Source organism: Cydia amplana, chromosome 6 (genome assembly GCF_948474715.1).
Source record: "Cydia amplana chromosome 6, ilCydAmpl1.1, whole genome shotgun sequence".
NCBI lineage: Eukaryota > Metazoa > Arthropoda > Insecta > Lepidoptera > Tortricidae > Cydia > Cydia amplana.
In genome coordinates this window covers 1,165,003-1,190,090 of record NC_086074.1, presented here as the reverse complement: position 1 = coordinate 1,190,090, position 25,088 = coordinate 1,165,003, and the positions used below count along the sequence as shown (strand labels likewise).

Here is a 25,088-nt window from a genome sequence, read left to right as displayed (position 1 = left end):
AATGAACTCGATTTTCGACTGAATTTGACTAAATATCGACGATTAAAACTCGCCTAAATAAATAAAGCTTCGGCTTTTAAATAAACAAAGTACTAATTAGTAATTTAGGTAGGTTTTCAAATAAAATTCTTGATTATTCCTCACATTGTTTTTATTGCTACTACAATTTCCTACAGTTAATCGAATTACTTCGGTGATATTTGTGTACAATTTTATATACAAACTTGTAAAAACTTAAAACTATACTTTTACTTTGGCAAACAACCTTACGCTTTTAACTTATCCAAAATAAATAATTACATTATACTCTTCTAAGCTTAATAATATAAAAAGTAGATTTAAATTATCTGTTTGTAAGCAGGTTTATAACCTTTTTATATTATTAATCTTACTTTCTTTAATAAACCTCTCATCAACTCAGTCCTCCATTACAATAACATTTTTTCTATTCCTAGGTATACTTTGTCTTTTTTTATATTTATTTTCTCATACGGACCTACACTTTCATAATTAATTTTAATTTTTTCAAGGTTTTTAAAAATTTGCTACACAACTTTTCGTGACATCAAAAAATTTACCACATATTAAAATAAATAATAATAAGTTGTCTTTAGGTACCCTTTAAGGTCGGTTTATATATTATCTACCGACATTAAGCGTGCCAATGAATATTATTTTGTCTGCTACGGCCACTGCACGTCTCTCTTAAATAATTTACCTTTTCTGTAGCCACAACAACGTCAGACATTTTTAAATTTTCAGACTTCCAGAGTAACCAAACCGGACTAAATTAACATTTATAAGCAATTAATTTCTATAGCCGTACGGCAAAGTGTGGCCCACCCCTGTTTCTTCTTGATCTGGAACATAGTAATGTAACTCATACGCAGGAGACAATTCTACGGTAACATTATCGCAGTTCAGATCATAAGGCCTGTTACTAAAAGCGAACGCTTCCTGTGCTTGAGCTCCATTGTATAATCGTTTAAACATAGCACTGGAAGAAGCGAGCACCTTTCCTCTTTCCGCACCATGTACTATGCTAGTGTTAAATACCACCGGAAAGTCAGCCTTGAATCGTTCGTGATTCTGATTGAGGTAATCCACGTATTTATTGATTCCTTCCTTCCGCTGGCCGTAGTCATATTCCTCCGATTTCACTGATTTACCTTCGTCGGACATCGGTGTCTGGTACGGGCCGTTTTTATCGTAATCCATATCCTTGGCTACTGATTCTAGGAGGTCCTTGTAATGTCGAATCATGAAGCCATCGTTAGCGCCCACTGGTCTGTATTCAACGTGTTGAATTTTGTCAGCTGTGACATATTTCGGAGGGGCGTTTTTAGTGTACGTTTCAAATGGCTCATTTTGTTGTGCGGTATGTCCAATAGGTCCAATAGTTGGAAATTTATTGACATTATGTGTTTTAGGTCTCGGAGGAAAGTATTGTACGGTAGGCTGCCTGTCGGGCAAGTATGTTCTGATATGATGAGTATTGTCTAAGATCCTTTGTGTCACCGGCCATTGGACTCTAGGTCGCGGTGTAGACTTTAAGATATCGATGTTAGGGTACGTTGCGTAGTCTGCGTCATCATCTTTCCCATCGTAATAATCAAGCGTAAATTTGGGGTTTTTAGAAGAGTATTTGTCGGGCAGTTCTTTTTTGGTCTCAAATATGATACCTGGATTTATTAACTCCGGAGGTGTCGGTAAAGTTGTCAAATTAATTTCAGGTTTTTCTTTCGACGTATGCGTATCACCAGAGCTATTTTCCTCATAATCACCGTACTCCGTATTCCCGTATTTATCAATCTTCTTCTTCCTCTTCCTTTTCTCTGCAATTTTCTCAAGCCTGTCCCTCAAGTCGACTTTTGTTAATACTTTCTCTGGTTCCGTAGTGTTACTCATCACTATTTCAGTTTTGTTCTTTATAACTTCTGAAAAGGCTTTGGTTGAGTTCTTTCCTTTGAAAACTATTCCTAGTGAACTGAGGCTTTCGTTTCTCCAGCTATTGTCATCAGGGTCACGCACAAAAGGTTTCGAAGGCTGGACTTCTATCTTCTTAAGAGGCTTATAGTTGGGGCTAACCGTGTATAAAATACTCTTTTTATCACTACTTATAGGTCGAACTGTCAGGTAATCATCAGTTCGTTGGTTATCTTGTGTACTTTGTGGAGAAGGAGTGATTTCATTTAGTTCAACATGAGACCTGTCGCTTTTCGGAGTGTAGGTGAAAAGATTCTTGTCGTCTAAATTGGCCTCTGCTAAAAGTTCTTCTTTCAACGCGTCATCTGCCTGAAATCATACAGTATTTTTATATAAATGAATCTTTAATATATAATATATGTTAAAATTACTTACAATTTTATTAAAAATGACATGAAAAATGAAATGTTTGATTGTATTTTATTGTATGATAGCTAATAATAAGCTAGATTGTCCTCTGTTATGGGCAATGGGTCAGCGGACAAAGTTACTTATTTATAAATATTTTATAAGGTTTATAAATGATAAGATTGACAAGCGATACTAACAAATTTATGGACCATATGTGATGTTCCACGAGAATATGCCCTTACAGAAGAGTATAATCAGGAAAATTCACCAAATTTTACTGAAAACTGATGGTTATCAATGTATGGAGCGAACTTTAGATGATTTCTCCGAAACCACTTGCTAAACATACATGGGGGTCAAATCGGTACCTCATAAGGTCCTCCGTCCTCCATGATTGGCCTTCGTTTGATCGTTTGCTGAACGCGACACATTGTACAAGTCGGTAAGTATAGCTTTTTGTTTAACTTAAAGGTGTTCGACATTGTCTGTGCTTAAGTTTATGTACAAATTTACTTACCATTTGACTGTGAGACGTCTTATTAAGTGTAAAATCGCTTTCTTCATGCGTGTCCATTTCGTACAAGCCTCCGTCCATTTCGACTTCAGTAGTTGGAATGACATCGTCTAATTCTGTCTTTGTGTGATTCAAGTATCCTGCTCTTTTTGATACTATCTCCGTAGAATTAACTTCAGTTGGTACGGAGTTTGTTGCATCCAAAAGATGAGTTTTCAGTTCTTGCAGGGATAGTATGTCTGGTGCCAAATTGAATGCCTTCTCGAGGCTAACTCTAGTTTCAGTCGTATGTGCGTTAATCGAATCACCTATGCGCTCTGTTCGTAATGGTACGACGTTTTCTTTAGCATTGACATGTTTTCTTTCAATTTTAGTATACTTTTTCCATGTAGGTGTCGTTTCAATGATATTTGATTCAGTTGTAGTAGCCGCTGTATTCGTTGGTTCTGATATAGTAACATCGGGCGTAGTAGTATGAACTATGGAAACAATGTCGTCAGTGTTTTTAGATTCGTTACTTTCTTTGTTAACTGAGGATTCAGTAGTAATAGTTTCCGTTATAACCGTAGTTGTGTCTATTTGGGTTAAAGTAGTACTATTTTTACGCTCAAGCCCCGAGCTCAGCATCGAGATGAGGTTCTTTGCACTTTTTACTTCATTATCAGCTGCTGCACTCGTACTGTCTTCAACTATAACTTTACTTTCAACTTGCTCATTTGTATTTGTAGTGGTTTCAATCTGGTTTGTCTCTTTCACGTTATTGCTTGTGACAACTTCGTTATTCAATGTGGTTTCCGCTATGCTTTCTGTAGTCATCGTCAGTGGCAACGCGACGCCTATGGGAGCAACCTGGAACTCCTTATTCTCCACGATGTCTCGTTTCAACTCTCGTCTGACTTCTGAAACTCTGCTTTCCTCTGCAGTCAGGTCGTGGGGCCTCACGTACTCGTAGCGGAGTGTGAAGGCCTGTGTCTGGTCGATGATCGCTAGCAGGATTGCTAACGATATCGCTTGTAACCTGTAACAAAATGTGCTTAGTTGAATACAGGGATCTAAGTAAGTTGACTTCGCAGATGTCAAATGGACAGGGTAGCAAAGGCCTTTTGTTAAAAATCTGTCGTGAAATCATTTAATTTATTCCTATTAGGTTTACACAAAAACCTGCTTTTAGTATTAATTAGCAGTCTTTATTACCAATACATATATTAACAGTCAGTACCAGTAGACCAACATACTTGTCAAATTTTCATTTATCCAAAAACACTGTCGACGGAATTTTTTTGACACAACTTTCCATATGGAAAGATATTTATAATTTCACATAAGTAGTCTTATTACGTGAAAATTGTCTTTTGTAATTGTATTGTTTTATAGCAACGTTTCTATATATTTTATGGTATTTTTTGTTTGTAGGTATACGAAATGCAGTAAATTAGAATAATTCGTTTAGTTTTTGGGGTTACTATGAAGTGTTTAAACAAATAATATTTTTGTATACACAATAACAAATAACAAAACAAAAAAAAGTGTCACTCTCCGTCAAAAAATGTGTCAGGGAAAGATTTTTTAGCGACATTCAGTGAAATTGCGTGATAACTGTGATATGTTTATTGTACCTACAGAATATGCAACTCTTATATTATAACTCTCATCAAATTTTATCGAAATCTGACGTAAAAACGAAAACGACAAAAAATCGGCTTAAATTTGTAATTTATTACAAGCCTAGCCTGCATGACTGGGCACGCCGGCGTCGAATGAATTAACTATTCAGTATTGCTTTATATTACTTCATCGTTGATTCAATGTCGATTACAATCGATTATTATTAAACAGTCCGAAATCACCAACTGGTTACAAGTCGCTTGTATACAAAATATTCAATGGATTTTGCTATCTCCTATTGTGCTTTGTTATAAACAGAGAAAAATTATATACAAGGTTTAAAAATACTATTCACTTCCGCATTGGTTTAACAGCCAGCTAGTCTATTAATCAGTTTTTTTTTATATAGATGGTAAACCCAATTTTTGTGATATATCTAGGAAAAAGTAGCTGAATAAATTTTGGACGCAAATAGTTTTGTACTGAAGTGTTCATCAATCTATCCTAGCGACCAATAAAAATATTTTGCGTCCAAAAATCTTCGTTGATACCGATTGTTACCTACCATCAGGATTTTTGATAAACCAACAACATTTCTTGAATGTCTCATCAGTAAATCAGTTCCATTGTAATGGATTCATCCCTAATAGAGGAGTTCAATTTAATGTTTCCAAGAAAAACCTAAATAACAGGTTTTTTTTGCTAATTGTTGTAGGAAAATTTAGCTAAATTCGACCATACTCGTCTACAAATAAGTATACATTTATCGCCACACTAATTGAGAAGATTATAATTTATAAATGCATGAGCACGTCATAAATAAGAAGGTATAATTTCAAACTAATACACGCATGCAAGCATCATGCAAGTCCATTGATATGCAAGCCATGACTCGTTATCAAAATGTCTTGCAACAGTGCGTCACGTCACTTTCACCATGGCATCCCTACAAGGTCGCTAGTGTAATTTTTGAATGTTACCTATACGTAATTAATGTACGTTGTCAGAATTATAAACAAACGTGTAGTCGGTTATTTTAAGAAAGAAAGAAAGAAAGAAAATACATACATAACGTCGGGTGACAAGTAAAAGTCACTAAGTACTATCAAAAAATAAAGTAACAATGCACTTTAGGTATTACACTTGTAACACGGTTTATTGTCCAATAATTTCAATGATGTTAGTTAGTGACTTTTACTTGTCACCCGACGATAAATAAGAAATGCATGCAGACATATTATTATAATCCAGTAATTTGTCGAATTTTGTAACGTGGCTCTTCTGCGTCAAATCCAGTAGTTCTGATTGTTTGCAGACTTATTTATGATGTTGGCCCAATTAATAATCCAAGTTTGTGACCTCGCGAGCGCCGAACGCAACTGACAAAAATCGAAAAAACCGCGAAAATTTCAGTTTTCTTTTAGATTTGGGCGATTATAACCCTAAAAGACTAGTTTTTGATAGTACCTTTTTAAGAAGACTAAATTTGCTACAATACGACACTTTCAAAATTAAATTTTTTTGAAATTGAATTCGTACGCTAAGTGAGTGCAGTGAGTATGCACTTTTGTCTCAGGCAATATATGCCGCTTGGCACGATTGTTCCTAAGGTCAAACAAAGCTGATTTGGCCCGGTAGCTACGAGATCGTACCGTGCCTACCCCTCAAAAAGGGAGGGGAAAGGGTTGGATCCCCAGGTCCAATCTTACTAAACCTAAAATCGAAATTACAAAATGCAAATCAAAAACGAAAAGTACAGAGGTTATCGACATGCATGCAATGCTTATCAGGAATCACAAAAACCGTGTGATTTAAAAACCTCATCGACATTGAGTTTTTAGGGACGTGCGAAGATGCAACGATTAACCCAAACAATTCCTAACCCTGACGTAACTATTATTTAACAGTCATTGTTAAGTGCACCTTTTGTTTTCCTCTGTAGCTAATCTGTGTAACCAGTGTTAATTTTACCATTGCCGCAGTGAATTTAAGGCCTTGTTTATTGTGTGGAAAATGTGCATTTCGGGTAAACAACTTTATTGTCTATAATATACAATAGGTAACAATAACAATGAACTATGCTAAAATGAAATAATAATAGGAGGATGGAAAGTATTAGATAAATTACTTCACGTAATTAATGGACGCCCCTAATTATTCACCAATAAAAACAATTTTGCTGTTTTCAACGCAACCGATTATTTTAATTAATTTCCCCTTTAAAATTACCATAAGGACGCCCCCTAATTATTTACCAATAGGAACAATAATAGTTTTGCTGTTTTCAACGCAACCGATTATTTTAATTAATTTCCTTTTTACAAGGATCTTAATTACCTATTTCCCAATAGCAACCGTTTAGGTATTTAATTAGTAAATTAATACATCCCATTCGGCTAGTTTCTTCGGGAATCAATAAGATTATCTTTTATTAAAAGGGGACGCCCACATAACCAGCCAATTAGAAGGTAAAAAAGCGGCCAAGTGCGAGTCGGACTCGCCCATGAAGGGTTCCGTATTTAGGCGATTTATGACGTATAAAAAAAAACTACTTACTAGATCTCGTTCAAACCAATTTTCGGTGGAAGTTTACATGGTAATGTACATCATATATTTTTTTTAGTTTTATCATTCTCTTATTTTAGAAGTTACAGGGGGGGGGGGGGGGACACACACATTTTACCACTTTGGAAGTGTCTCTCGCGCAAATTATTCAGTTTAGAAAAAAACTATATTAGAAACCTCAACATCATTTTTGAAGACCTATCCATAGATACCCCACACTGGGTTTGATGAAAAAAAAAAATTGAGCTTCAGATCTATTTATTGTTTTTTTTTCTATTTTAGTATGAAAATCTTAATGCGGTTCACAGAATACATCTACTTACCAAGTTTCAACAGTATAGTTCTTATAGTTTCGGAAAAAAGTGGCTGTGACATACGGACGGACAGACAGACAGACATTACGAATCCATAAGGGTTCCGTTTTTTGCCATTTGGCTACGGAACCCTAAAAATAGACATATTATCGTGGTTTGTCTATCTACTTCAATCTACACTTTTTAACCTTATAAGGTTTACTTAAGTGTGCCTTTTACCCTTGCAATATACCCCCTCACTCATAAAACTTTACGGGCCTGATTTAGTTAAATTATGTTTTATCCCTTCTTACAAAATACATAAGTCAAAATGACAGATAAGGACAAACGTTTATTAGCTAATTGAGATTAGCGCGTTTCTGAATAAGGGGGTTAGTCTAGTTTCCGTGAGATGCTTTTTATTACATTTGCCCTTAAACGTTTAAAAAATTGATATACCTATAAACTACAATTTGACGTAATATTATGCAAATTAAAAATATTTAAAAATGCTGTCCTAGAACAGAAAAGTTCCACTTTGATCCCTCCTAGCGGGGAACGTGCTTTTTTCGAAAAGGTGCTGTGAAACATTAATTAATTAATTAGTTTCTAATATACATAATATAATCTACATATGTATTTGACAAAACGTTTAATTATCAAAAATGTAAAATTATAAACAATAAACAGAAATGAGCAACACCAAAAATATGGCGCTAGTGCAGGGTAAATATTATGTATATTAAAAATAAGTAGAGTAGTTCATTAACACATGCTATATGTATTTAACGCACATATCGCTTACTTTTCTCGGCACGCACGCATAAAGAAACACTTAGATCGTGATACTCGTTTCATATGTACCTGCATTACTTTTTAGGGTTCCGTAGCCAAATGGCAAAAAACGGAACCCTTATGGATTCGTCATGTCTGTCTGTCTGTCCGTGTATGTCACAGCCACTTTTTTCCGAAACTATAAGAACTATACTGTTGAAACTTGGTAAGTAGATGTATTCTGTGAAGCGCATTAAGATTTTCACACAAAAATAGAAAAAAAAAACAATAAATTTTGGGGGTTCCCCATACTATTAGAACTGAAATTCGAATATTTTTTTTTATCAAACCCATACCGTGTGGTATCTATGGATAGGTCTTCAAAAATGATATTGAGGTTTCTAGTATAATTTTTATCTAAACTGAATAATTTGCGCGAGAGACACTTCCAAAGTGGTAAAATTCTGTTTATTCCCCCCCCCCCCCTGTAACTTCTAAAATAAGAGAATGATAAAACTAAAAAAATATATGATGTGCATTACCATGCAAACTTCCACCGAAAATTGGTTTGAACGAGATCTAGTAAGTAGTTTTTTTTAATACGTCATTAATCCCCTAAATACGGAACCCTTCATGGGAGAGTCCGGCTCGCACTTGGCCGCTATTTTTTATATTCAAACCGATTATACGAAAGAAATCAACGCGTATATCGTTAATACCCAACTCAATGAAATCAAGTTCTTAAAGGTTATCTTCGAATAGTGACTGCAATTTAAGGTGACGCTCGGATGTCAACTAACGTCCGAGCGAGCTTTGTTAACGTCGATTGTCGAGCATGAAATTAACGAAGACATCACCCGCGTCAACGCTGCAGCAGCAACGCTACAACAGCAAGCAGTCTCAACTTGAATGTAAATTTAACGCGTCTGGTAGTAATTGAAAACAGACAGAAAGTGCCAGACCGTGGCATTAGATACTGATTAGATTATTTAGTTAACTCCACCGCGAATGGAAATAAGAATCAGACCTAGATAACTCTGCAACGATTTTGATAACACAGCAATTCTATAAAATTATGACGATTAATATAAAACTTGCACAGTCTGTGCTATCAAAATCGCTGCAGAGTTATTATGGTCTGACTCTAATTGTGTAAACAAAGTATCCTCTTATACTGGTACTTATACCCTCAAAATAACCCTAATTATTTATTTTGATTAGTATGAAATTAGATTGATTCAATTCATGTGACAGTCCCATAATATTTAATGTATGTATCCAGTTTCACTTTTAACTCAGTCATGCATATAAGCAAAGTAATATAATATGTAAATTATGCTTATTTATATACCATAATAATTAAACAAATAAATGAATCGTGACTAATAATGGTCATTAACTTCACAATCCGAAAATAATTCATAACACATACACCTTTCACAATATCCTTTGGTGGTATTTATTGAGTCATTATTTCATTCAAATTTATTCATCTAACGATAGCATCGGATTGCTAAGTTTAATTTCAATTGTTTTGCATATTCTTTCTTTCATATCTAGTTAGTTACTTAGGTGTAATCTTCTTTGACATTGACCTACAAATCTACAATTTATTTTTAGAATTTCATCCAAATTTGTAATAATTGTGTCTTGTCATTACTACTAGGTACTTATCGTTTCGTCGATGTTGCACATATTTTGTACAGTGCATTAAAACAAATTATATACACCTACACTGAATTCTGAAAATAAATGATTTTAACCCTGTGCATGAAAATAAATGAAATGAAATAAAGGACCAGAAGATTAATAGAGAGACGTAGACATCAGTTATTTTTAGACACAATTTCTATTTTAAAACCCGTATAAAACTATAAAGAGTAGGAATTTGATTGTGAGCTCACATCCAAAAGTGTCATTCTATGGAACTGGCTAACTATGTAAACAAGTCACTAGTAAATTGACATTCAGAGACAATTTTAATATGGCGGTTTGTTTACATAGTTAACAAGTTCCATAGAATGACACTTTAGTGTTTGATTCTATAGTAGCAAAATCGTTCTGACAGTTCGAAAAAAGAAACTGATTTCACTAGTAGTCAAATACCCTATTGTATGCCTAGGTTTTTGTGTTTAGTTCTGCATTACCTAATTAATGACATTTGCAAGTGATAGCCGAGATAGGCTAAGCCGCAACGCGCGGTGTTCGTATTGCATAATGCGCCACTGTTTTTGTGCCAATCGTTACAGTATGGGTATGAATACGCGCACGCGCCGTTTACTCGTCAGGTTCCGTACAAGGTAATTTTGAAAATGACATATCTAAAAAGTTTGGTGACCACTGATCTAGATTACAGTAGGTAGCCTTGGTACCTACCAACCAGCAAGCTGAAAAGATCTGCCTGGTCTAAGTCATAATAGGTCACAAAAAAGAATAGTGACCAAAAAATTTCAGCCAGTATTTGGCGTACAATATATTGTTTCTAAAATTTCTAATTCAAATATATTGTTTCATGTGTGCCAAATTTCATTGAAATTTGTACAGCCATTATTACTTAGTGATAAAGGAAGATACATCCTCCATATAAAACTTATAAAACTTCCACATTTATGACATTAGAAGGAATACACATTAGCATAAAAACTAGTAAAAGAAATTTCTACCAAACTAGTCTGGGTGTCTGGCGACCTACGAGCTGGCACATTTTTTACTCAAAAACTCAGCCTCACTGTGCAGAGGGGGAACGCGGCCAGTGTCCTGGGAACAATGCCTCAGGCTAATTTAGGTTTAGATATATGATCATTTGTTATTTAATCTGGTTATTTAAACGGCGGTCGCTTGCTACCGTTTCTGTGCCTGCTACTTTAGAACCCTCAGGCATGGCGAGAGACGATGGCAAGCGACCGGACGGAGCCACATTGGTGCCGTGGAGACTGGGTAGGCCTTTGGTGTGGGACGCTACATGCGTAGACACCTTTGCGCAGTCCCACATCCAGGCTACCCGGGCACAGGCTGGCGCTGCTGCCGACCAGGCCCAACTACTCAAGCGCCGCAAATACTCATCTTTACTGCACGATTATGAGTTTGCGGCGCTTGCAGTAGAAACAATGGGTCCTTGGTCGGCGGACATGAAAACTTTCATGGGGGACCTGTCGACACGGCTGGTCGACGCCTCGGGAGACCATAGGGCTGGCGCTTACCTCTCCCAGCGCATATCGCTGGCAATACAGAGAGGTAACGCAGCCAGCGTTATGGGCTCCATGCCGCAGGCGGACGTTTTAGAAGGGGTGTTCTTTTTATAACTTCTTTTTATATTCATCTTTTTTTATTAGTATATTTTAGTTTTTATATAATATTGTAAGTATTCGTTTAATTTTTTAAGTAGGTTTATTTTAATTTTAGTTTAGTTTTTAAATATTTAATTTATAATTAGTTATTATATTAATAAATGTATAGGATTACATATTAAAAATAAAACAACTGATATCTGTTTTAATAAATCGAAATGTTTTACAAAAAAAAACATAAGTACAAATATATGAATTCGATTTGCTCATATTGTTGATGATGACAGTACAGTTAACGCAGTCATTTCACATAAAAGAGTTACAATATCATGCATAATGTATACGCAAATTGCGGATCCGTCCAGTGCGTTTTATGCAACGGTTATGTTTCAAATTACCTGCAATGAGGTGTAGTGGTCATTGTTATCCTAATCGTATAATGGTCTTTTTTTGGCTTTAACCAAAAATCAATATTCACGTGGCCAATTGTATAATGATATGATAAGTATGTATGACATATACTTAAGGCATTTTTTTATTGTACATTTATTAATTTTTGCACATAATATCGTTTAGTCTTTCGTTGCCCTCTTGGGGGCTTAATTTTGAATTTGAGCGATCTGTACATATATTATGTACAGTTTGCAAAAAACGTAACCCTCAACAGTAAGGTAAGGGTTACCCTTAATGCTGCCCTTCCTGTAGCGTCCTTTAAAGTCGTTTTCTGATGATCGTAGATATTAAGTAACAGACATTTTACTCCACACCATCAAATCAAGTTTACTAGTCGAGACTTCTGTGACAACCTCGCGACAAAACCAAACTAATCCCAATAAGACCTAGTTTCCCCTCTGAGCTAGGTTGCAGCGGTTGTAGAGCTGACTTCAGGCTACCACACATATGGTGTATTCCCATTTGTCTCCGCTGGGCACAGATGGGAATATGTGCTGTCATATGAATCATTCTAATATGTCCCCTCCTCATGTATGGCGGAGGGGACAAATGGAAATACACCAGAAAGGTGACACCGCTAACTGGGGCCCGTTACTCAAAAGCTTGTAACTTGTAATACACGTGGAAGTCCCTTTCTAACAGAAGCTGTCAAAAAGTGACATCCGCTTGTATTACAAGTTACAAGCTTTTGAGAAACGGGCCCCTGGTAGTATATACCTACCGATTTTCTTGATCTAGCCTTAAGGGTACGTAACCCTAACTCCGGATTGACCAACTGTCCGCTGTGACGTGCCGCGCCGCTATTACTGCGCGTGCGCATTCAGTCGTAAAGTTCATTGCATTCCTCATGTCGCTCCACTTAGAGCTCATTAATCGATCGCTTTACAATGCTACATACTAAAAATCCCCTCTTGGGCCAACAATTATGTACCTACCAGAGTATAACCGCGATATTCGGAAAACAAGATCCGTTTTAGAAGAGAACGATACGATAGATGCCTGGTAGTTTAGATTTCAACTAGATATCTTTTGCAGCTCAATTCGGGCATCCAATGTAACTTTTACGTTAAATTATCGTTTTAAGATCGTTTCAAAATCGTTTTGAGATCTAAAAATGCATAACGAGATGTTTTAGACATTGTGGAAATCGTTCAAGAGTATGTATCTCCAGAATCGCGGAAATGTCAAACTTGACAGGCTAGATCTTAAAAATATCGTTGTCGTATCTTGGTGATGTCTAATAGATATCTAATAGATATATCTAGTTCAAAATCCGAATCGGGCCCTAAGGCCTGCTAACGTGAGACATAAAAATAGTTTGTTACAGATGAAAGCTATAGGATCGAAATATACCGACGGAGGTGGTCAAAAAGTAGTGCTTATTATTTGGCGCGCCGCTCTTTCATTAAAATTATTAAAAAACACAATTCAGAAAGCAACAACAACAACAAGCAACATCGCATAATCATTAGGTGGTCTAAATTCGTAATCAATTTCTCTATTTAATATAGGTACCTATAACATTTAATTTAATAACTTAATTCGTAGACTTTTTAACTTAGCTGCAAAATTCATGGCTACTGATACCGAAGTGCCGAAGCGTAGTGCGTAATATTTATCGTCTATCATATTTCATAGGTCAACGTAGTAATAAAACACTCGTAGTAAGTAGTAAGAAGTATCAAATGTTGCTCTTGACAGGTAATTGATAACTATATAATGCTGTAAAGCGTATTTTGTTAATGAGTAGACCTATAAAAACAATGCTGCATTTTACGTCAAAGATTTGACGTCGACTGTATCTACTGCTTTTTTCTATTTTTTTAATGTTAAAGGAGGCAAACGAGTAGACAAATCACCTAAGCAATAACCGTCATCCGCGCCAGGTGCGACACCAGAGGGTTTGCAAGTGCGTAATCAGCCTTTAAGATGGGGTATTACGCTCTTTTTTTGACGGTCCGAAAGTCCCGCGGGCGACAGTTCATTCCACAGTTTAGCTGTGCGCGGCAGGAAGTTTCTGGAGAAACGCACAGTTGAGGACTGTCAACCATCTAAGTGGTGAAGATGGAAAGGTACCTAGGACACCTAAGTGTCTTGATGCTTTATACAATAAATAATAGTTATTTGATTTACAAGGGGGTAAAGTTGTTGTTTAACCGCTCGTGCTAATATTGAAACCCGAGCAAGCGAAAGATTCCAAAATTGAACCACGAGCGTAGCGAGTGGTTCGAAAAATGGAATCTTGACCGTTGCGAGGGTTTCAAAGCACAAGGGTTAAACAAAATTTGCCCCCGAGTGATACACAAAATTTTTCACCACACCAAGCCGAAGCAAATATTAAATGTAATATATCAAACAAAATCAAACCAAATCAAATCCAAATGAATGTTATTAAATATTTATCATCCAAAATCATCATTTAAAAGTCAATTCTACCAGCAAACATAATAAAACAACTCAAAATTAGCATTTGATTACTTTGCCTCACATCTGAATAAAATGCAACTTTGCTATCAGTTTTTGAAGTGCAAAGTAAGCCTTTCCGAGCTGGTGTGGTGGAAAAATACTTATCACTGGATGTTCATTGCTTTGCCCTACTTTTCGCTTCGCCAACATAAAGCCGGAAAGTTCAAACGGAAGAATCTGCCGAATTTAAAGCATTTCCCGAAGGATAAGAATATCCTTATCAGCTATTAACTGTTATCTATTCAACCCGACTTTAATTGGTAATTACGTTAATGGAGGGCATTACTAGTGCAATGATACATTGTTTCCTTAGAGCATCCTGTTGTTTATGATATATCTACTGTAGACTAAAGGTTGCATTCGGATGGCGACGACAGCCAGCGTTACTGTTGCAATTGAATGGTTATTACCTATATTTTTGTATCTTTCTCTTAAAAGATCTTTAATAGGAGAAAAAATTGTAGGTACTTAGCGTCTATTGGTTAGTTGAATGGCCAAGTCCGCCATCCAAAATTACCAAACATCCAGGAAACATGTCGAATGAAATCATGACGTATAGCAACCCTAAGGGCTCATTAAAGGGGCCCACTCAAAGAGTGGCCCACTGATTAACAGTCCGCCGGACGATATCGCCCTGTCAGTTGTTCGGAGCTGTCAACTTTTTGTTCTAACTGATAACAGCAGACCTTTAGACGGCGCGCGAAGTGTTATACGATTTTAGTTACATTGCGGTCATTGCGGAGGCGGACCATTAAACTGAGAGGTGACATCAATTCAGCCGACCGATGCGAGTTCTCGCACCGTCTAAATGAGCCCTAATACGCTTCACGCTGCAACAGTTGCTACCTGAATGTAACCTTAACACATCCTGCTGTGTAATGCAACTGGTATTAGTGGTATTCGATAATAATGTGCGTTTATATCGCAAACATTAGGCCATTACGAGTTCAAGCCCATTCTATTCTGAGTTACAAAGTAGTTTTTTTCTAGTTTTCGGCAACTTGCTGTCCGGTTGGTTTAGTTTAGTGGTTATGCTTCGTTATGGGGGTCGGGAGTTCGTGTCCGGCCAAATATAGTATTGGCTGATTAGCCGTACAGAGTAGAATACGGGTTACGTGGCATCGCAGTAAGAGAAGGTTTGTACAGTTTTTAGGGTTCCGTACCCAAAGGGTAAAAACGGGACCCTATTACTAAGACTCCGCTGTCCGTCCGTCCGTCCGTCCGTCCGTCCGTCTGTCACCAGGCTGTATCTCACGAACCGTGATAGCTAGACAGTTGAAATTTTCACAGATGATGTATTTCTGTTGCCGCTATAACAGCAAATACTAAAAACAGAATAAAATAAAGATTTAAGTGGGGCTCCCATACAACAAACGTGATTTTTGACCGAAGTTAAGCAACGTCGGGCGGGGTCAGTACTTGGATGGGTGACCGTTTTTTGCTTGTTTTGCTCTATTTTTTGTTGATGGTGCGGAACCCTCCGTGCGCGAGTCCGACTGGCACTTGGCCGGTTTTTTAATGTTATCTATAGGATAAGTCCTGCATAACGTATTTTCTGAAAGAGGGCACTACTATAGTGTAATCCTAATCCTTTAATTGACCGGATTTTAAAAATCTACAATTCAAGCATCGTTACCATTTTATAGTCTTAAAAAACATGCTACAATAGATGTATTGTAATGTTTTTAAGTCATTATTTTTGACTTCAGATATCTGATCGTGCCCTAGTGTTAAAATCATTAGATAACCACACGGACTTTATTAGTTTTTGGCAGTTAATAATGTTCGTTTTTAACCTCACCGAATCGTGAATCTGAATTCGTATACAGCGCACTGCTACCGTAAAACGAGGTGACTTTAGGAAATTTTGGGGATACTTTGATAGTTTTAAAACTGCCACTAAATTATCATTATTCATTATTTTCTCGAACTGTTCGTGTAACAAGTTAGATTATTAATACATACTTGTTTACCTACTACTAAAAAATCCGAATAAAAATATGTAACGGCTGAAAAACTGAAATATCGAATCGCCCCTGCATTTGAAAGTCACCCCGGTTTACGGTACTTCATTTATTATTTTTTGCATGATATTTCACAAACAATAGACTCGGCGCGATTCGGGAAATGAATCACTAGATATGAAATAGTAAAGATATGTGACGTTCCACGGCAAAAGGTACCTTATGGCGGCTGGGGCTTACGCTATTATTAACGCCGCTCTAATATTCAGCCGGGGCAATGGTACGTCGTGCCGTGGAACGTCACATATCTTTACTATTTCATATCTAGTGAATCTCTTATTCATTTTCCGAATTGCGCCGACTGACACCGGAACTACACATTTATTTACTTACAAATAAGATTATATTCTTATTCGGGTATTAACTACGCTCTATTATTTTTCGGAACCACGATATTTACTCACATTAACATAATATCGCACTAAATTCACGTCCAAGCGACGGAAGGCTTCACACATTCCTAAAACACTTAGGACTTTTGACATCTACATTTCTACAGTTTACAAACATTTGCATTAAATTACTTAACGTGATTTAATTCCACTCAAAAATAGGTATCTTAAGTTTACATTATGTCTTGAAGAAACTTAAGACTTTTTGGTATTTATGTACAAAAATTAGTAAAAAACAGTTGTTATAATTAAGTATTTATGTGTGAATCTTGTTTTAAGTGTCTGACTCAGTCGATGGCTAGCGCGCGGTAACGGAAATGTATGGATATGACAACGGCTTACATTTTTTGCAAATAAATATGTTACTTTACTATACATTATCTTGTACGTACAGATAAAGTAAAGGTCTTGTTTTGGTTAATAAATTCCTTATTGATCTTATGTCATACTTTAATAGGTATGCCATAAAATATCTTTGTTTGGAAATGTCTCAAAAGTTAAGCGATTGTCAATTAAGTAAGAGCCTATAGTTCCTTAAACAAACAATACATTACATAATTTCCGGTAGATATAATTTGGGGCAGACATTCAGAGTCAATTTCAAGACATTATGCTAAATAAGTACAAAAAGTTTTTTCACTAAAACATAATTTATATTATCGGCCTGTCAGTTGCTCAGAACTGTCTTTTGCGCTTAACTGACGGCCGATAATATATCGTCCGAGCGGACTGATAATCAGTGCCCCTTTCTTGTTAAACTTAGTAGGTATGTTTAAATGTAAATAGCTTCTTACTCAATTACTTAAGAAAGACTAAACCTATAAATAAAATATATATATGTATATACTTAGACACTAACTAGATTATTAGTATTCCATTCTAGAACAGTTTTGATACCTACGAAAAACGAATCCACGGATAGAAAGTAAATAAATATACTTAGTAAGTCTAGTAAAAAAGCTAGTAATTAAATAAATATGCACACCTCAAAAGCATTTCTGCTACTTATGATAGGTATTTTAGGCACTGCACAGTGCCCACACTAAATTTGCACAAACTTAACTAACACAACTTAATAGTTATTCGTCCGAATATGCTTAAAGTCGGTGTAGAACTGACTCGTAAGAACTACTATAAGAACTGAGGACTGTAGGATATAGGAATTTATATTGCATGCGTTGTATTAGGAAATGTGCGATTGTCGACCTTAAATTTATCCATCCTGTACATTCCATGCGGTACAAAACAATATTTTACAAATAGAAAACAATAAATTGCTATATTATTTTACAAATAGAAAATAAATAAATTGCTAGAGTTAGACCGAGGTAAGTTTGCAACGATTTTGATAGCACACGCTTTGCAAGTGTTATTTACCTATACCTACATCATAATTTCATAGAAGTTTGATACATCCGGAGATGGTCTCCGCCAGGTGCAACAGACTATTGTAGTGCAGCACTTATGTGCTGCGATGGGAACTAAGGTCATGGGCTATTGATTTTAATGTTGATGGATGGACTGGAGAATGGGCTATGGGAGAGACTAGCGGACACCTGCCGTGACAATCAGTCTCAATATTGTTAAAGACAGGTGGTGACTCGCCAACGCATTGAGTGGGCCCCGCAATGGCCGCACGCACGCAATAGGGCAACATTTTGGAGATGCTGTGAGGTTATCGAGCGGTGAGTCTGCGGTAGCCAGATCCCGGTAATCCGTTCAGCGGGCCGCCAACCCGCGTCGCGGGCAACCTGGAGCATAGGTCCCGCTCTTGCGACTCCACTCTGGCCGGCCAATCAAGGCAAGCACAGAGGCGAGGGCCAGGTGATGACCGTAGGGCCCTCTAGAATGGGGGTCCGCGGTGTCGCCACTCACCGTCAACTCGCCACAAGCTGCCCCCGCGGGTTAATTATTATTATTATTTTATTTTATTTTTAAGAATAATAATTTCGATTCATTGTGAAAATCATTATACAGTGTGTAAGTCCAATACGGGCAATAAATTAAATCAGATATAGAATTTACCCGTCTAATCATGAATTAAGAAGTTTTTTTAAGTTACACTTAATTATGACCCCGTAATTATTTATTTTTCACATGTACCGAGCAGCAATGTACTGCAAACATTAAGAAACATAATATGGCATGACATTACGAGATAAGAGCTTTTTATTGTAACTGCCAACAAGCGTTGACAGTTACTTTAAAAAGCTCGTATTCCGTAACTTGTGTGGTGTATTACATTGCGGGCCGAATTATTTTGTATGGTTAAAATTTTCATTGCATTTCTAAGTCAAATCTATCTCAATATACTTTTTAGATCCTATGCTAACAACAGTTTAAATATTCGCCCGTATTGGATTTACACACTGTATTTGACTCTGCTGGAACAGCAGTACGCAAGGTCGTTCGTTTAAACTTCATAGGTAGGTAGGTATAGTAAGGTACCTACTCACGCTTCCAAATGTCAACATTCCTTACATCGAAAATAATGCTCTAGTTCCTTTACCGAGGTCGACCTGGACACGTTTTTTTTAGGGTTCCGTACCCAAAGGGTAAATATGGGACCCTATTACTTATAAGACTCCACTGTCCGTCTATCTGTCACCAGGCTGTATCTCATGAGCCGCGAAAGCTAGACAGTTACAATTTTCATTGATGATGTATTTCTGTTGCCGCTATAACAAAAAATACTAAAAACGGAATATAATAAATATTGAAGTGGGCAATCTAATAATACGAAGTCGTTACCTAAAACACAACTGAGTCCTATATTTCGAGTATAAAATAATTCGAAAAATATGGTTATTTCGAAGTTTTTGCAAAAAAACCGGGTCCAATCCCTGATCGCACCAATACACCAATGCGAGCGAGATATATGGACTACGATCGAGTTTACGCAGCCGCTAGCGTAAACGTAAAGTGTCACCTCGTGGTACGGCTACATGGCTATAACCGCGAAAATCGAAGTTCGCAAATTTCGGGCATTTTTCTCTGTCACTCTAATTACGCCTTCATTGGAGTAAAAGAGAAAAATCCCCGCAATTTGCGAAATTCGGTTTTCCCGGTAGACCCTCAGGTATTCAGTAGAAAACTTAAGTAGGTACATATGTATATTAATGATAATAAACGATCGTATGCATTCTATCTTATTACTTACAGTCCATAACAATGAACAATAATTTAAAGAATTTTCTCTAAATATATTTACCTTGCGTGACAAGAAGTTATATGAAACTAAATAAGATTGCACCATATCATGTCTAGGACTTAGGACACGATGAATTAGGATTTTTCATTTTTCATTTATTTAACATTAAAAGTCATGTGCATTACAGAAGATGTTAGTAGAATGTACTCATTATGAATTAGGACTCATTATCTAATTTCCTATTATTATAGCGATTAGAAATTGAAAAGGATATGCGTGTTAAGTTAATTAATTTTTATGAATAAAGCCCAGTGTAGCTTTCACGGATCAAATGAAGGTCTGATTTGAATAGGTCAATGACACTAACGAATTGGAATAAATAAATATACATATAAATAAATAAATATTATAGCACATTCTTACACAGATTGACTATGTCCCACAGTAAGCTCAAGAAGGCTTGTGTTGTGCAGACAACGATATACCTATATATATAATATACAAATACATATACGTAGGTATACATAGAAAACACTCAAGACTCAGGAATAAATATCTGTGCTCATCACACAAATAAATGCGGCCCTTACTGGAATAACTATAAAAATTTGATTACCTAGAGCTCAAAACCGAAGTGCGAGTCGGACTCGCCCACCGAGGGTTCCGTACTTTTTAGTATTTGTTGTTATAGCAGCAACAGAAATACATCATCGGTGAAAATTTCAACTGTCTAGCTGTCACGGTTCATGAGATACAGCATGGTGACAGACAGACAGACGAACGGACAGACAGACGGACACACGGACAGAGGTCTTAATAGGGTACCGTCTTTACCCTTTGGGTACGGAACCCTAAAAGTGACCCCACAACTCAACTGTACAGCGCGCAACATGTCTACTGCGGCAGTATAGCAGCACGATATTATTACCGACTGCATTACTGCCCCAAATGTCAAAAATCCGGGCAGCGACATCGTTTTTGACATTTGCGACAGTAATGCACTCGAGTATAAGGAGTATTACTGCAATGTTCTGCCGCCAGAGTGCAGCACTAGCTCCCATCGTAAACCATAGAATAGAGTAACTAGATTTATATAGACCGGGATATGAACCTTGATTAACTTTTGTATTGTTTTCGAGCTCCCGATATTTAGACGCAGTTACATGCATCTTAAGCATAATTAAGTCTAGTGAAACTAGAGTGAAACTAACCGTGAATCATTAAAACTGTCATAGAGTAACATATACATACGGTGCCTTAAACTGTTTTTTGACAAGTTTTCACAGAAAATAAAGTAATTAAGACATTTTAAGACATTGATACACCAAGGAGGTTTGATACAACATTTATACAACAAAGGGCCTATCCGGAAAACGCGAAAATCGAAACTCAGCTATCTGCCTCTTTATCGCTCGAATATGCAAGAGTGATAGAGAGGTTAGATAACATTTAGACAAAATTTCGACTCTCTCGTTTGCGGTAGAGTGCAGCTACGGTTGGAATCCGATCGTCACCTATACAATAAAATGTTCATAACCTGAAAGCATTTTTTGCCAAGCTGAAACACAGGTCACAACGGTTTCAGTTACCTACATTACGTTTCAGTGTGCGCACGCGACGTCTCATTAACACTGACACGGGGCCCGATTCGGATTTTGAAATAGACATCTGTTAGATATCTTTTAGACATCGCCAAGATACGATAACGATATGTTTAAGATCTAACCTGTCAAATGTGACATTTGCGCGATTCTGGAGATACTCTTGAACGATTTCCACAAGATATGACTTAGAGATCCAATTCACATATAACTCTATCTAACGTAAATGTGACATTGGTTGCTCGAATTGCGCTGCAAAAGAGAACTAGTTGAAATCTAAACTATAACGTATCTAGAATGGATCTAGTACGTGTCGTCTCTTGTGAATATCTTGAAGTTCGAATACGGCAGACGGTAATGCGGATAAACATGGATATTTATTTCATTCCACATGGTTTAATGATGTTTTTATACATTAGAATAGAATAGAAATTATTCGTAAGCACAAACACAGAAGAGCAAAAAATACAAAACAGAAAAACATAGGAAGAAGAAAGTGCCACGAAATAGTCTCAGTGGGGGTCCCTTTGTTTGACATAAAGTTTTGAGTAATAAGTCATAATGTATTGTTTGTCATATTATCATTGGTCCTAAAACTGAAACAGTTAACTTTTCAGGAGTTTCGTAAGGTTATATGTATATCCTATAGATAGGTTAGGTTTGTTTTATGGCAATCCTGAAAAGTCACGAGTTTCTAAACCAAACAAATTATGACTAACGAAAATGCGGTCAAACAATACATTATGACTTAAAACTTTAAGGGAAACAATAGAGATTAGAGACCCATTTTCATCACCATAACTACTTTTTGTCAAATTTTCATAATCGTAATTAAATAAATAAACAAATATTATAGGACATTTTTACACAAATGTGTTTTGCAATTCCGTTAACAGACTGTTAAATACAAAAATATAACCACTACAGGGGCCCCGGTAACTATAAGTAAATATTATACATATTATGTAAAATATAATTAAGTTTAACATTGAAAACGTTACAGCAATATGATCAAACACATTTTAGAAAAAAGGCTCTTCTGTGGACAATACATTAAAGGTAAACGACCCATATCACGATTTTATTATTTGAGTCTCAAAGTACCTACTGAAAAAATGTACCCCACCTGTAATGCTGCCGTAAAAATTAGTTTTAGATTGCCTTTGCGATGTCTACAGGAAAAACGCTACTATAAAATGTTTATGACCTTACTGTACTGTACTATAAATAAATACTATCCTCCTAAGACCCTGCGTACAAATTTTTGTACATATTCCAAAAAATATTTTGAACTTTCATTGAGTAACTAAGGGTTCCAAATTCAAAAACAAAACAAATGCTCCTCAGGAGGCTATACACGTTGCAATATTTGTTGAACACAGAAATCGTTTCAGCAACACAGAACTCACCTCAATCGTTGCGTTCGCGCGTAAATCATGTCCGCCAGCCGCTCGGCGCGGCGCCTTCTCGATCACTGCTTGCTTGCTCGGCGCACGCGCAGCTTTCCATAACTATGCCCATTCGACATTTCATATCGACGTGATTTGATATTCATTTTAATACCTATAAGAAAATATTAAAAAAGGACTTTAATTTAAGGAAAAATCGGAAGATGCGCGCTTGAAGTCGCCGGCATTATGCTGAGATGAGACCATTTGTTGGCACTTTCGCCTTGTTTGTTTTTTTCTGTTTTGTATATTTTCTGTTCTGTGTTTTTGCTTACGAATAATTTATTTATATTATTATTTGCTTAACTATGTTTATATATATTTTGTATTGGAGCCAACACGTAGATACCCTTTTGACACTTTAATGAGACAAAATGGTTAGGTACATTGAGCGAATGCTGCTCTTGCCCGTGTTATGGGAGTGCTGGCGTAGAAAAAATGCTTAAAGATGACCAGAAACAGAAACTTCGCGGTAAGGAATCTTACCACACAGTCAGTCTGTGACAGAAGAGGCAAACGCAGCGTACTACGTAGGCGAACAACACTCGAACGCGAAGCGAAGCGATGCGGCGCGGGGTGAACCAATCCTTTGATGACTAATACTATGACTTTGTGTCCTACGCGGGCGATCTCGTTGCGAACGCGAACGCCTTGGGCCCGCGCCGCGCCGCTTCGCAGAGTAAGAAAACTTAGATTTGTATTTGTACAGGATAAAACAATGGAGGTGTTATAAAACTTAAAGAACAACATACTCGTACACACCTTGACTGGTCTCATCAAAGAAAGTACTTATGATTTGGTCAAATTGTATGGTTCAGAAAAACTAATTAGGTGCTTCCGAGTGCGATGGGGTAGGTACCGGGGCTGCGGGAGGGGAAGCCTTGGCGTAACTCGGCGGACGACGGGGGAGAACTCGTGTACACTGATCCCATTTTGATAGAGTGCACGCGGTGGTATGCCGCGGCATGCGCCGAAGTGCTCCTTGGTGCGCCGGCCGGCGACGTCGTGCTGGCGGGCGCTCGCGGTATCGCGGAGGATTTTACCTCGTCAAGTCGTCGGTGTGCGCTGCGCGGAGTTAATCCTCCTCAGTGATCTGCGCTGTGCTCCGCCGGTATGTGCGGGCGCAGCAATTAAATTGACTGTGACTATAGTTCGTTTTTAGCATTAGAAAGAAGGTAAGCGATCTTGACATGTCTTTTAATTGAAAAACGCATTTTAAAAATCCGTAACTATTACATGAAAGCAGAAGAATATAAATGATCGTATTAGATTCATAATTGTTACATAGGTATTTGCCGTGACTTATTTTTAAAACGTGTTTTTCAACTAAAAGACACATCAAGATTGTTTACCTTTTTTCTAATGCTGAAAAAAACTAACTATAATGTCTATAATATACTCCGACATGATATTGTAGAAAATTATTGAGGGCGCCACTTTCTACGTAACTGTTACATGGCAACAATTTAGTATGAACATTTTTTAGTTCCATTTGTTTAATTGCTACTATTTTATGTCGCACTATACAAAATTTACTTTTACAATCCGCTTCTATAATAAATTCTCTTTGCGACTACTTACATCAAAATTAAGTTGTCCGCCTAAATCCCGTCTATTTGTCTGTTTCATGTCAATCGGTATTTATTTATTCTTGTTTGGTCCGCTATTCACAGAATAACCAATCCTAGTTTTTGTTGTTAGTGAATTAAATACCAGTTTAAAGCGATATGTAACATCATCGAGCAAAAACTACAGGCATAGACCGCATTACTGAAAACTGTAATGAACTCTATGAACTTTCACAGCGATCTACCAACTTTTGGTGCCCAGTTGTGCAAAACTGTTGGTGCCAATTCACGGGATGAGTTGTCAAGCGGACCCTAGGCTCTAATGAGCCGTGGTAAAAAAGCCAGAATAACACGACGAAGATGATGGTGCGCGTTGAAGGGTCTGCCATCTTGTGGCCTGAATCGGAAACTTTAACTTTACATTGACATATTCATGACGCCAAAGCAGGTGCTCACGTACGTTTATGCATTGTGGGTTCTGCCATCTTGTGGCCGACATTGGAAGCTTACAAAAAACTAAACATAAACATAAACTAGACATTTATACTTCGCGTCAATAAACAGGATGCTCCTGTGCTGCCCCCTAAAGTTCATGCACGCTCCCTTATAG

At 36.9% G+C, this 25,088-nt stretch overlaps 1 protein-coding gene across 1 annotated transcript; it reads right to left on the bottom strand.

Moving 5' to 3' along the window:
* Nucleotides 1-748: 748 nt before the first annotated feature.
* LOC134648621 (uncharacterized) lies at nucleotides 749-22,975 on the bottom strand. The gene is made up of 3 exons (XM_063503111.1): nucleotides 22,872-22,975; nucleotides 2,855-3,869; nucleotides 749-2,295 (listed from the first exon to the last, which is right to left on the bottom strand). Exons 1-3 carry the CDS (start codon nucleotides 22,898-22,900, stop codon nucleotides 808-810), a joined length of 2,532 nt encoding a protein of 843 aa, XP_063359181.1. The 5' UTR covers nucleotides 22,901-22,975; the 3' UTR covers nucleotides 749-807.
* Between the last annotated feature and the right edge of the window lie 2,113 nt (nucleotides 22,976-25,088).